This window comes from Zea mays, chromosome 6 (genome assembly GCF_902167145.1).
Source record: "Zea mays cultivar B73 chromosome 6, Zm-B73-REFERENCE-NAM-5.0, whole genome shotgun sequence".
Taxonomy (NCBI): Eukaryota; Viridiplantae; Streptophyta; class Magnoliopsida; order Poales; family Poaceae; genus Zea; species Zea mays.
Genome location: NC_050101.1, coordinates 109,359,704 through 109,371,995, shown reverse-complemented (window position 1 = coordinate 109,371,995; position 12,292 = coordinate 109,359,704). Strand labels below are relative to the sequence as shown.

Below are 12,292 nucleotides of genomic sequence, written 5' to 3'. Positions count from 1 at the left end.
TTCCATCAGTGGTACCAGAGCTAGGTCATGCACAATTTTTGATCTAGATTATTTGCATATAGGTGATACTCCTAGTGTATTGCATCTATTTTTCTTTGGTTATAGCACCACTTAGGACAAATGAGGTAATTGCCGGTATAGTCGCATATCTCTACTGACTAGAATCACCGTAGGGGTAACAATACATGTATCTTTTAGATTGAGAAAGTCAAGAAATCTGAATTGGATATACTGTTATGGCCCTATGTCACACAATTGTCAATATGATTGACAGTAAAAATAGAGACATTTAGCTTGTCTCGAAATCAACTAGATTTGATTAATCTGGTGATACTTATATAGAGCTTTCAGTGATGTGACCAGGAATTTCTGAGTGTACGACACAGATTATTTGGACAAACCATTTTCATACTGCATGGTAGTATCTGACTCTCCACCTAGCATGGTTTTATAGAAAATATTATGAATAATATGACCCAAATATAGAAACCACATATAGGACTTGATGATGTAGATCACCATGATAAATGGATGACTTCTATCCTACATTTAATATAATTATCTGCGATGGTTTATTTTCCTACCTTACTATGATAGGATAGTTTCCCTAAAAAATTAAGAGTTTATTTTGATACCCTTCCAATTACTATGTTTATATAGATTCTAATCATCACTTGGTGGGCCTACCAAAGCAAAGTCTCATTGATTATTTTAATCTAATAGGGTAAGTCCTAGACATTTGCTAAAGATGAAGGGCAAAGGTGAGGGCAAGGCTAAAGATGAGATCTCAAAGCTAAATGCAAAGTCTAAGTCTGGCCTTTCTTCTAAAGACAAAAATTTCATTGTGGTGACCTTGAGAAACGGTCTAGAAACTACAAGAAGTACTTAGAAGACTAAGGAAATTGAGACTTCTATTTTGTGTATATATGTTATTGAAATTAATCTGGCTATTTCTTTTAGTGAATCATGGGTATTTGATATCAGATCGATGATTCATACTTGCAAATCATTGCAAGGACTAAAAAGGACTAGAATATTTGCTACAAATGAGTTGAATATGTGTGTAGGCAATAGAGCAAAGGTTGTTGCACTAGCCATCGACACTTATCAAGTGCCACTTGTACACATTTTAGAAAGATCTTAACAAATATCTAATCCAGAGAATTCCTAATTTTCAATAGCAATAGATATCTAAGTTTTATAGCTTGCCATGGTTATTATTGTAGAAGATTTTAAAACCTTGCCTTATGCCCTCATTTCATGGCTTCATGATTGTTATAGAAATTTCTAAATTTTTTTGTTTTGTTTCTGTTGGTACCTCAAGATTGGGGCACCCACTACTGCTGGATCAAGGTGGACCCTCCAGGACCGTTGGAGCTTTGTCTTCTAGTTGCACTGGACAGTCCGGTGCCGCACCGAACATGTACTGTTCACTATCCGGTATGCCTCTGGCGGCTGCTCTGACTTCTGCGTGCACTGTCCGCGCACTATAGCGTTTACAGGTGTTCGTTGCAGTCGACCATTGCACTGTTAGCCGTTGCTCCGCTGGTGCACTGGATAGTTCGGTGGCACACCGAACAGTCCAGTGAATTATAGTGGAGCGACGCCTGAGAAACCCGAAGGTGGCGAGTTTGGAGTTGTACGGTCCTGGTGCACCGGACACTGTCTGGTGGCATACCGGACAGTCCGGTGCACCAGACCAGGGCACCCTTCAGTTCCTTTGCTCCTTTGCTTTTGAACCCTAACTTTGATCTTTTATTGGTTTGTGTTGAACCTTTATGCACCTGTGGAATATATAATCTAGAGCAAACTAGTTAGTCCAATCATTTGTGTTGGGCATTCAACCACCAAAATTATTTATAGGAAAAGGGTAAACCCTAATTCCCTTTCAATCTCCCCCTTTTTGGTGATTGATGCCAACACAAACCAAATCAAATATATAAGTGCAGAATTGAACTAGTTTGCATAAGGTAAGTGCATAGGTTACATAGAATTAAACCAATTTATACTTTTACTAGATATGCATGGTCCCTTTCAATCTCCCACTTGTTTTGTTTTTGCAAATCTTTTTGGAAATTATTTTTCAAAGTCTTTTGCAAATAGTCAAAGGTATATGAATAAGATTGTAAGAAGCATTTTCAAGATTTGAAATTTCTCCCCCTGTTTCAAATGCTTTTCCTTTGACTAAACAAAACTCCCCCTGAATAAAATTCTCCTCTTAGCTTTCAAGAGGGTTTTAAATAGATGTCAATTGGAAATATATTTAGATGCTAATTTTGAAAATATACCAATTAAAAATCAAAATACCAATTTGAAATTAAACATACCAATTTAAAAAATTTCAAAAGGTGGTGGTGCGGTCCTTTTGCTTTGGGCTTAATATTTCTCCCCCTTTGGCATTAATCGCCAAAAATGGAGACTTTGTGAGCCCTTTATACTTTCTCCCCATTGGTAAATGAAATATGAGTGAAAGATTATACCAAATTTGGAGAGTGATGTGGAGTGACGGCAAAGGATAAACGATACCGTTAGAGTGGAGTGGAAGCCTTGTCTTCGCCGAAGACTCCATTTCCCTTTCAATCTACGACTTAGCATAGAAATACACTTGACAACACATTAGTCATAGCCACGAAAGAGATATGATCAAAGGTATACAAATGAGCTATGTGTGTAATGTTTCAATCAAAATTTCGAGAATCAAGAATATTTAGCTCATTCCTAAGTTTGCTAAAGGTTTTCTCATCTAATGGTTTGGTAAAGATATCGACTAATTGTTCTTTGGTGCTAACATAAGCAATCTCGATATCCCCCTTTATTGGTGATCCCTCAAAAAGAGATACCGAATGTCTATGTGCTTAGTGCGGCTGTGTTCAACGGGATTATCCGCCATGCGGATAGCACTCTCATTGTCACATAGGAGAGGGACTTTGCTCAATTTGTAGCCATAGTCCCTAAGGGTTTGCCTCATCCAAAGTAATTGTGCACAACAATGTCCTGCGGCAATATACTTGGCTTCGGCAGTAGAAAGAGCTATTGAGTTTTGTTTCTTTGAAGCCCAAGACACCAGGGATCTCCCTAGAAACTGACAAGTCCCTGATGTGCTCTTCCTATCAATTTTACACTCTGCCCAATCGACATCTGAATATCCTATTAAATCAAAGGTGGATCGCTTGGGGTACCAAAGACCAAATTTAGGAGTGTAAACTAAATATCTCATGATTCTTTTCACGGCCCTAAGGTGAACTTCCTTAGGATCGGCTTGGAACCTTGCACACATGCATATAGAAAGCATACTATCCGGTCGAGATGCACATAAATAGAGTAAAGATACTATCATCGACCGGTATACCTTTTGATATACGGATTTACCTCCCGTGTCGAGGTCGAGATGCCCATTAGTTCCCATGGGTGTCCTGATGGGCTTGGCATCCTTCATTCCAAACTTGTTGAGTATGTCTTGAATGTACTTTGTTTGGCTGATGAAGGTGCCATCTTGGAGTTGCTTGACTTGAAATCCTAGAAAATACTTCAACTCCCCCATCATAGACATCTCGAATTTTTGAATCATGATCCTAATAAACTCTTCACAAGTAGATTTGTTAGTAGACCCAAATATGATATCATCAACATATATTTGGCATACAAACAAAACTTTTGCAATGGTTTTAGTAAAGAGAGTAGGATCGACTTTACTGACTCTGAAGCCATTAGTGAAAAGAAAATCTCTTAGGCATTCATACCATGCTGTTGGGGCTTGCATGAGCCCATAAAACGCCTTTGAGAGTTTATAAACATGGTTAGGGTACTCACTATCTTCAAAGCCGGGAGGTTGCTCAACATAGACCTATTCACCCCATTTGATCACTTTTTTGGTCCTTCAGGATCTAATAGTTATGTATAATTTAGAGTCTCTTGTTTAATGGCCGGATATTTCTAATTAATCTAAGAATTTATGATATTTTTTAATTTTTTATCATGTCTGATGAGAATTAACATAAAGGCTCAATTGGGTCCTGAATTAATAATAGAGTGAAAATTAATCCAGAGGCTCTATTAGAACCTTCAATTAGTAATACCAAGATATATATAAGATAGTAGAGTATAGTTTAAATGTTGGCATTGTTCATTCTTTCTTTTGTTATTTAATTTATGCTTTCCACAGTGGTTAGTGGTTACGTCTGAAGGGTCCAAATAATGCATGAAGAGTTTGAGGACAAGAAGTCTGCCCTAAAATAGCGATGCAAAGGCATGGTGTCCAAGCCATACATATAGCGCACTAATTTTATCCGCAGAACAGTGGTATTTATAGGTCCTAGTGCCCAGGCAACAAGAGACACAAATAAAGCATCGATCACGACAAGATGGCATGCACAAACAATGCGATGAGAGCCTTGTTCCTCCTGGTCCTCTTCTGCATCGTGCATGGTGAGAAGGAAGAGTCAAAGGGCATCGATGCGAAAGCGTCCGGGCCTGGTGGGTCCTTCGACATCACCAAGTTGGGCGCCTCCGGCAATGGCAAGACAGACAGCACGAAGGCTGTGCAGGAGGCATGGGCATCGGCGTGCGGCGGCACTGGGAAGCAGACAATCCTCATACCCAAGGGCGACTTCCTTGTCGGACAACTCAACTTCACAGGCCCTTGCAAGGGCGACGTGACCATCCAGGTGGATGGCAATCTGCTGGCGACCACGGACCTAAGCCAGTACAAGGACCATGGTAATTGGATCGAGATTCTACGCGTGGATAACCTGGTCATCACCGGCAAGGGAAACCTTGACGGGCAGGGCCCAGCTGTGTGGAGCAAGAACTCCTGCACCAAGAAGTACGACTGCAAGATCCTTCCCAACTCGCTGGTGATGGACTTCGTGAACAACGGGGAGGTGTCCGGGGTCACGCTGCTCAACTCCAAGTTCTTCCACATGAACATGTACCGGTGCAAGGACATGCTGATCAAGGACGTGACCGTGACGGCGCCCGGGGACAGCCCCAACACGGATGGCATCCACATGGGCGACTCATCCGGGATCACCATCACCAACACCGTCATTGGCGTCGGCGACGACTGCATCTCCATCGGCCCCGGGACCTCCAAGGTGAACATCACCGGCGTGACCTGCGGCCCTGGCCACGGCATCAGCATCGGAAGCCTAGGGCGGTACAAGGACGAGAAGGACGTCACGGACATCAACGTCAAGGATTGCACTCTTAAGAAGACGATGTTCGGCGTCCGCATCAAGGCGTACGAGGACGCCGCCTCCGTGCTCACCGTCTCCAAGATCCACTACGAGAATATCAAGATGGAGGACTCAGCCAACCCCATCTTCATCGACATGAAGTACTGCCCCAACAAGTTGTGTACTGCCAACGGCGCCTCCAAGGTCACCGTCAAGGACGTCACCTTCAAGAACATCACCGGCACCTCCTCCACCCCGGAGGCCGTTAGCCTGCTCTGCACTGCCAAGGTCCCATGCACCGGCGTCACCATGGATGACGTCAACGTCGAGTATAGCGGCACCAACAACAAGACCATGGCTATATGCACGAACGCCAAGGGCAGCACCAAAGGTTGCCTCAAGGAGCTTGCATGCTTCTAGACCCTCCGTCGACTGACCCATCTCTCTAGTTATAATTTTTCTCTCGTCCTTGCATTGCCCATTACATGCTATCCATTGGTAACGCACAACAGTAAAACGACAGACATCCGACAGCTATATTATGTTCGACGGTGTAACACCCTGAATTTGAGGGTATAAAATTTCTTCTCTAAATACCAACCAAATTCAGGTGTTACCTCTTGTCTCTCTCTCTCTCTCTTTTCCTTTTGATTAAAAGTAAGTGAATTAGGCGAGGGTTTAATTATTTATTTTGTCAAAACTTATGTGAGTCATGAAATGTTGCATCATGCTGAGCCTAAATTATTCTTTTGTTTGATGCACATGTTTGAATTGGTTTGAATTTGAAATTTGGTTTGAGTTTGATTTGAAAACCATAGAGAAATTAAAATAGAAAAGACATTAGAAATTTCAAAAAAAAGAAAAGGAAAGCAGCTCGAACCTCCTCCCTCCTTGGCCTTTCGGCCCATCCAGCCCAATTAACCACCCGCATCCGCTGACAAGCGGGCCCCACCTATCGGCACCACGCCCCGCTCGCCCTCTCCCTCTCTTCTCAGTGGGACCGCCCCGTCAGCACTGCGCCCTGCTTGCCCGCGCGTTCCCTCGCTGACTCGCGGCCCCTATTGTCAGACCCATCCCCTCCCCTACAACTGTCGCGCCTGTGCCCATGGCGTGCGCCCATGCGGTCAAAGCGTACCCACGTCCCCACGACCTGCCCATGTCACCCGAGTGCTAGGTGAAGACCCCGAACACTCCCTCAGCTCGCCCCTGCCTCACATTCGCTCTTTCCCTGCCCCCGCACTCACCCAGCCGCAGCGCCGCCCCCCGCTGTTGCTTCACCTTTCTGCTGTCGCCGCTGGACTTCTGCCAGCGCTTTGGCCATGGTGAGATTTGCCTGAGCTTGGCGCACCGGGAACCCACGATTGTTTCCCCTTTCCTTAAATCCTGTACCCGACCTGCGCTCCACCTCTCCCCTGCGCAGGTCGGAGCTCGCCGCCGTCGTGATTCTTCAATGTCCGGCCAACCAGAGCCCCATCGCGCCGTGCCAAGCTGCCCGAAGCACCGTATCTGGGTAAGTGACATTCCTGTGTCCCTCTTTTGCGCCATTTCTGCTATACGTGGGGGATTTCGGCCGTCGAAGTTGCCCCTCGCCGGGCCGCAGCATCTTCACGGCGTTCGACCACTACAACCCCTCCCTAAGCCCGAACTTAGGCCTAGAGCACCCCCACCCTCTCCCCGGAGCCTATGCCGACCGCAGAGCGCTGGTTTAACCCTCACCGCGACGGGCATTGCTCGCCAGAGTAACCTTGGGTTCGCCCGAGGATCCCCCTCCACCGTCTGCCCATCTTAGTCCAATTCTCGGCACCCAGACCTTGCCATAGTGCTTGCCGAGTCCTCCCCAACCTCTCTGGCTACCCAGACCAACCCCCAGTGCCCTAGAAGCCCCGGTCTGCCTAACCTCCGGCGACTGCGCCTCCGTGTCCGCGGAGAGCGCCACCCCTAGCTGACCAGAGGAGACTAAACCTCTCGTGCCGAATTCGAACCACCCAGTCTTGATCTGACGGCCCGAAGTCGTGGATAACGGTTCGCGTGGTTTCTGGAACTAGAGCCATCAATCTACAATCCAGTGGCCAACGCGCCCCGTGTCCTCTTCAAACTGCTGACCCATGGGCCCTGTGTGTCAGTGCCTCAACCCACCCGAGCCCACCTGTCAAGAGCCTGCGCCCTCGCTCGTTATTCTAATCTGGACCTTTGGTCGGAGATCGGACGGCTAGCGCAACCCCGTACCCCTTTGCGTGGCAGTTTTGCTAAAGAGACCCTTGCTTCTTAGAAATCAACCCGTTGTCCCTGGTTTTCATGCATAGGCCTCTGTAATCTTACGGATTGAACCCTAGACTTCTATTTATTCACAAATTTAGGCCTAATTTTGTATTTTAAACTTCAAAACTTGTTTATTTCATATCTTTTGCATATGAACTTCAAATTGAGTGATTCAAATTGCAAAATGTTCATAGGATTATTCTTTGTCCAAATAAATTATGATCATTCACTGTCTGTACATGTTAATTTTATGCCTAGACTATAGGTTAGTATATGTAATAGTTTGTTTACTAAATAAGAAAATAAAAAGGAAAACCCTAATGGTAATTAGATGTTTAACCTTGTGAGATTAATAGTATGTAATGTATGAATTTATCCCTGGTATAATTTTGTGTCTCACTAAAATTAGTGGAATTAAAATTATGCAATCCATGGAGATAGATAATATTTAGGGAATCACAAACCACTAGTGTGCCAGTTCACTCTAGCACCTAAGTTGACCTTTTGTGTTTACATTGCTCTGTCAAACTTGTGTCCACTTGGTTGTATATGTTTGGTGTATTTTTCATTTGTCTTTATCCAATTGCATTGAATGCATGATCGCTTTGTTTAGACAATGAGCAGCCTGTGGTTCCTTAGTGTGTTGCTGAAGATCTTCCTGAGCAACAACCTGGTGAAGGCAAGAGTCCTCTGACCTACTATGTCCTACTTACTTTATAGTTCACCGTCTCGCTTTACATTATTTAAACCTAAGGATTAACTAGTCTGTATTTACCTTATCCTTGTTTACCTTTTTCGGTTTCTAAGCTTTATGCTATTGCTTTAACTTAATCAATGAACATGATGTGAATCTTTATGATACAATGATTTTATCTCGATGATGATCTTGTGATACTTTAGGGGACTCAGGCTGTTTCCTGAGTACCTCTCCGTAAGGACCTGTTCATTGAGTGACCACCTGGGATAACAGTACAACCATGAGTGTGGAATGGAACACCCTTTGCTGATTAATTAGAGGAACTTGAGGTGTAGTTGGCTTCGCCGTAGGGCGTCTATGGGGTCCAGGCACAACACTTGCTCTGCCGAGGCTGGTTGCCGAGGTTCTTTCGATTTGGTTTTGTTAGTCACCCTTCCTGTGGGGAGAATTATTGTGTTTATCAAACTAGAGAAACCTAACGGGCGGCTATGACCTCTGGGGAATCTTTGTAAAGGCTACGTAGTGTATCCCTAGCCATTCACCTTGGTTGTGAAGATCGAGTTTGTACAACCTAGGCTGGAAAGGGATCATGACTCGTGGGTAAAGTGTGCAACCTCTGCAGAGTGTTAGAAACTGGTATATCAGCCGTGCTCACGGTTAAGAGCAGTCTTGGGATCCTTTTGATTAGAAGAACTTTGGATACTTTTATGATTATGGTTAATGATGATAAATATAACTTTGATCTCTGGTATTTCCTCTTGGAGGGAGTACTTTTAGGTAATAACTGGGTTTATTGCTAAAACATGGCTTTACTACTAGGTAATAAATATCTGACCAACTAAAAGCAATTGCTTAACCTTAACTCCACATACAGCTAGTCCACATTAGCCAAACGGGACATTTACTGAGTACGTTGATGTGTACTCACCCTTGCTTTAAAAACCACCGCACCCAAGGTTATCGCCAATATATTCAGTGCTCATGAGGAGATGCGGGCAACATGGAGGACTTTGAGGAGTTCCAGGACTACGATGAGTTCTAGTTATGTTAGTGGTGAACCCCCAGTCAGCTGCCTGTGAAGGCTTTATCAGATACGCTCGCTTTTTCGCACTTTGATAATAGTAATGACAATGTTATGTTAATGACTCTGTGGATGTCTTGGACATCTTGATGTAATAAAGTACTATTTCCACTATTTACTTTGAGCAATGTGTGATGATGTCCAATTATGTAATCGCTATGTACGTGAGTTTCTGATCCTGGCATGTATATGGTTCGCATTCTGTTTACCTTCCAAAACTGGGTGACAGACGACCTCCTAGGCGGCCATCGAATAGAACGTTATATCTGACGGCCTAAGGCAGCCATCAGACATAAGATCCTACGTTCGACGGCTGTTAGACGGATCGTTAGACATAAGGTTATTTTCGATGGCTATTAGATAAGCCGTCGGACATAACCTTATGTCCGACGGTCGTCTAGGAGGCCATCGTACATAAGGGATTTTAACCCCGTCAGCGCCCGCCCATGTCGTTTCAGTTCCATTCTTCAAGGAACTCACAAGCCGAGGCCGCCACCACCCACCAACCGCCGCCGTCGAGCACCTCCCTAGCCGGAGCCGGCGCCCGCCCGCCCCGACACCGCCCGAGCCCATGGCCACCTACGTCACCATCCCCGATGCCGCGGGAGCCGCTCCGACATAGCCCGCGCCCGCCTCAGCCTCTGCCCCCGCCCCCGATGCCTTCGGCGCCTACCCCGACCCCACCGGCGCTCGCTTCACTGGCTCTACGTCTCGCTAAGTGAGTAATTTTGTGACTTTTAGTATAATTTTCTATATGCATATAGATTGTTTGCTTTTAGTTATATTTAGTTTGTTATGTCCGACAGCCTGAGTTTATTATGTAATTAAATTAGCTTGTTTTAGTTTATTTAGTGGTGTCTATAAAATTTAAACTTTTAATTTCCGAGTGTAATTATTATGCCCTCGGAAATAAGATCATTTTATATGATTTAGGTCCTGTGAAATGATTTTTCAATGTAATATTGTATTAGTGTGGTTTATTAGTAATCATAACTAATTAAGTTAACGTCTTGTATCTAGTATGGAGGAGGATCGTCGATGGATGTATGAAGGTTGGAAAAAAGAGGTGCTTTATCAAGTGAGTGGGTTGCTAAGACTGACGCGTTTCTTGACCATGCTTTTGCTCGGTTGGAGACTGGAATCGATGTTAGGTGCCCTTGTAGCAAGTGTCAAAACATTTATTTCCTTGACAGGGACTATGTCGATAGATCTTTGTAAGAACGGTTATATGCCAGGTTATGAGGTGTGGGTGCACCACGGTGAGGACCCACCTCCTCGTATTGTATCGTAGGTTCAGTCACATGAAGAGGGGGCTACGATAGGATGGAAGAGATGCTTGACGATGTAAGCCATGAGCTTCTACCCGTCGATTTGGAGAACCCCGGTCAACCCTCCAATTATGAGGATCCTCCTACGCCTGAGGTTCAGAAGTTTTTCGAGCTCCTTAAAGCTACCGAAGAGCCGTTGCACAAACACACGAAAGTGACCGTCCTTGTGTTCGTGACTTGACTTATAATTATTAAGTCTAAGTTTGCATTCTCAAACAACTGCTACAAGGAGCTTCTGAACTTGATCATTGATGTACTTCCGGAGAATCACAAGATGCCAAAGGACATGTATGAGTCCAAGAAGTTGCTATCTGGTCTCGGTATGGACTACGAAAAAATCGATGTCTATGACAATAACTATATGATTTTTTGGAAGGAGACCATGAGTGAGAAGAAGTTTACAGTATGTGGTGAGCATAGATTCGTAGAAGTTGAAAACAACGATGGCTTGGCCGTGACGACCGAGATAGCACGTAAGTAGATTCGTTACATGCCTCTTATAACTCGGTTGAAACATTTGTTCATCTCCAAGAATACAACCAGACACATGAGGTGGCACAAAGAAGGGGTACGCTAGAATCCAGATGTCATGGCGCACCCAGCTGATACAAATGCATGGAAGGTACTAGATGCCTTTGATTCCAGCTTTGCTGTTGAAGTGCGAAATGTCCGCTTCGGTTTGGCAATAGATGGTTTCTCACCTTTCAATCTAACTGCACCATACTACTCATGTTGGCTCATATTTGCTGTTCCATACAACCTTCTGCCAGCTCTTTGCATGAAATATAAATTTATTTTCTTATGTCTTGTAATACCTGGTCCGGATCATCCTAGAACAAAGATCGATGTGATGATGAGACCCCTGATTGAAGAATTGAAAATTTTGTGGGAAGGAGTCGAGGCGTACGATTGTTACAAGAAATAGAAGTCCAACCTGAGAGTTGCGATTTTATGGTCTATTCACGATTTTATGGCTTATGGTACCTTTGCTGGATGGATTTGTCATGGGATTCTAACATTTCCGATATGCGCTGAAGACACTTTATGCTTCCGACTTAAGTTTGGTGGAAAGATATGTTACTTCGATTGCCATAGATGTTTTTTTGCTAGAGGATCACCCATTCAGGTTCGATAGGAACGCTTTTAAACAAGTTTTTGCATCTCATATCGTATTTTACTGATTCTTGTTTTGGGTACATGTTAATGCATCTATTTGCTTGATCGAAAAACATTTCATGTAGGTGTCTGTGCCTTGGATGGCCACCCTATCATAGGGTTATCGGGCCTTGTGCAGGTGGTGGGCTTCCCTTGAGTTTCATGCCATTTTTGAAAGGAACATGGGAAACCGTGGTACTGAGTCGTTCCACAACTACGACGGTGATGGACATGTACACTTGGCTGAGCGAATGGTATGTCACATTATGTTGTAACTTCGAATTACATAGAAATGTGTCATTCTAACTTGTATTTACAGGAAGTCAAATCCACCCGTATGCCTACGAATGTGGAGGTGTATATGCAAGGGCACAGGGGTTCTGATCCACAGAATCCTGATGTTTTATGCACTCAGACAACCATCGACCGTCTAGTGTGTTTTTGGTACTCTATTATGTGTTTGTGCATCAACTTCGTAATGCACATATATTTGGTATGTTTGCCTCTAGCCTTTGTATGGGCAGGAGATGGTTCAGCGCCATGGGCTGGACAACGATTGGAGGAACCAGCCAATCGACCCTCAGGCAACATATGCTAG

At 44.2% G+C, this 12,292-nt stretch overlaps 1 protein-coding gene across 1 annotated transcript; it reads left to right on the top strand.

Moving 5' to 3' along the window:
* Nucleotides 1-4,315: 4,315 nt before the first annotated feature.
* On the top strand, nucleotides 4,316-5,915 carry LOC118472225 (exopolygalacturonase). Its single transcript, XM_035960104.1, has one exon. The coding sequence runs from the start codon at nucleotides 4,362-4,364 to the stop codon at nucleotides 5,592-5,594; it is 1,233 nt and encodes a 410-aa protein (XP_035815997.1). The 5' UTR covers nucleotides 4,316-4,361; the 3' UTR covers nucleotides 5,595-5,915.
* Nucleotides 5,916-12,292: the final 6,377 nt, after the last annotated feature.

What these genes read in the sequence shown, in the direction of transcription:
- LOC118472225 (XM_035960104.1), top strand. Translation starts at nt 4,362, where the DNA reads ATGGCATGCACAAACAATGCGATGAGAGCCTTGTTCCTCCTGGTCCTC.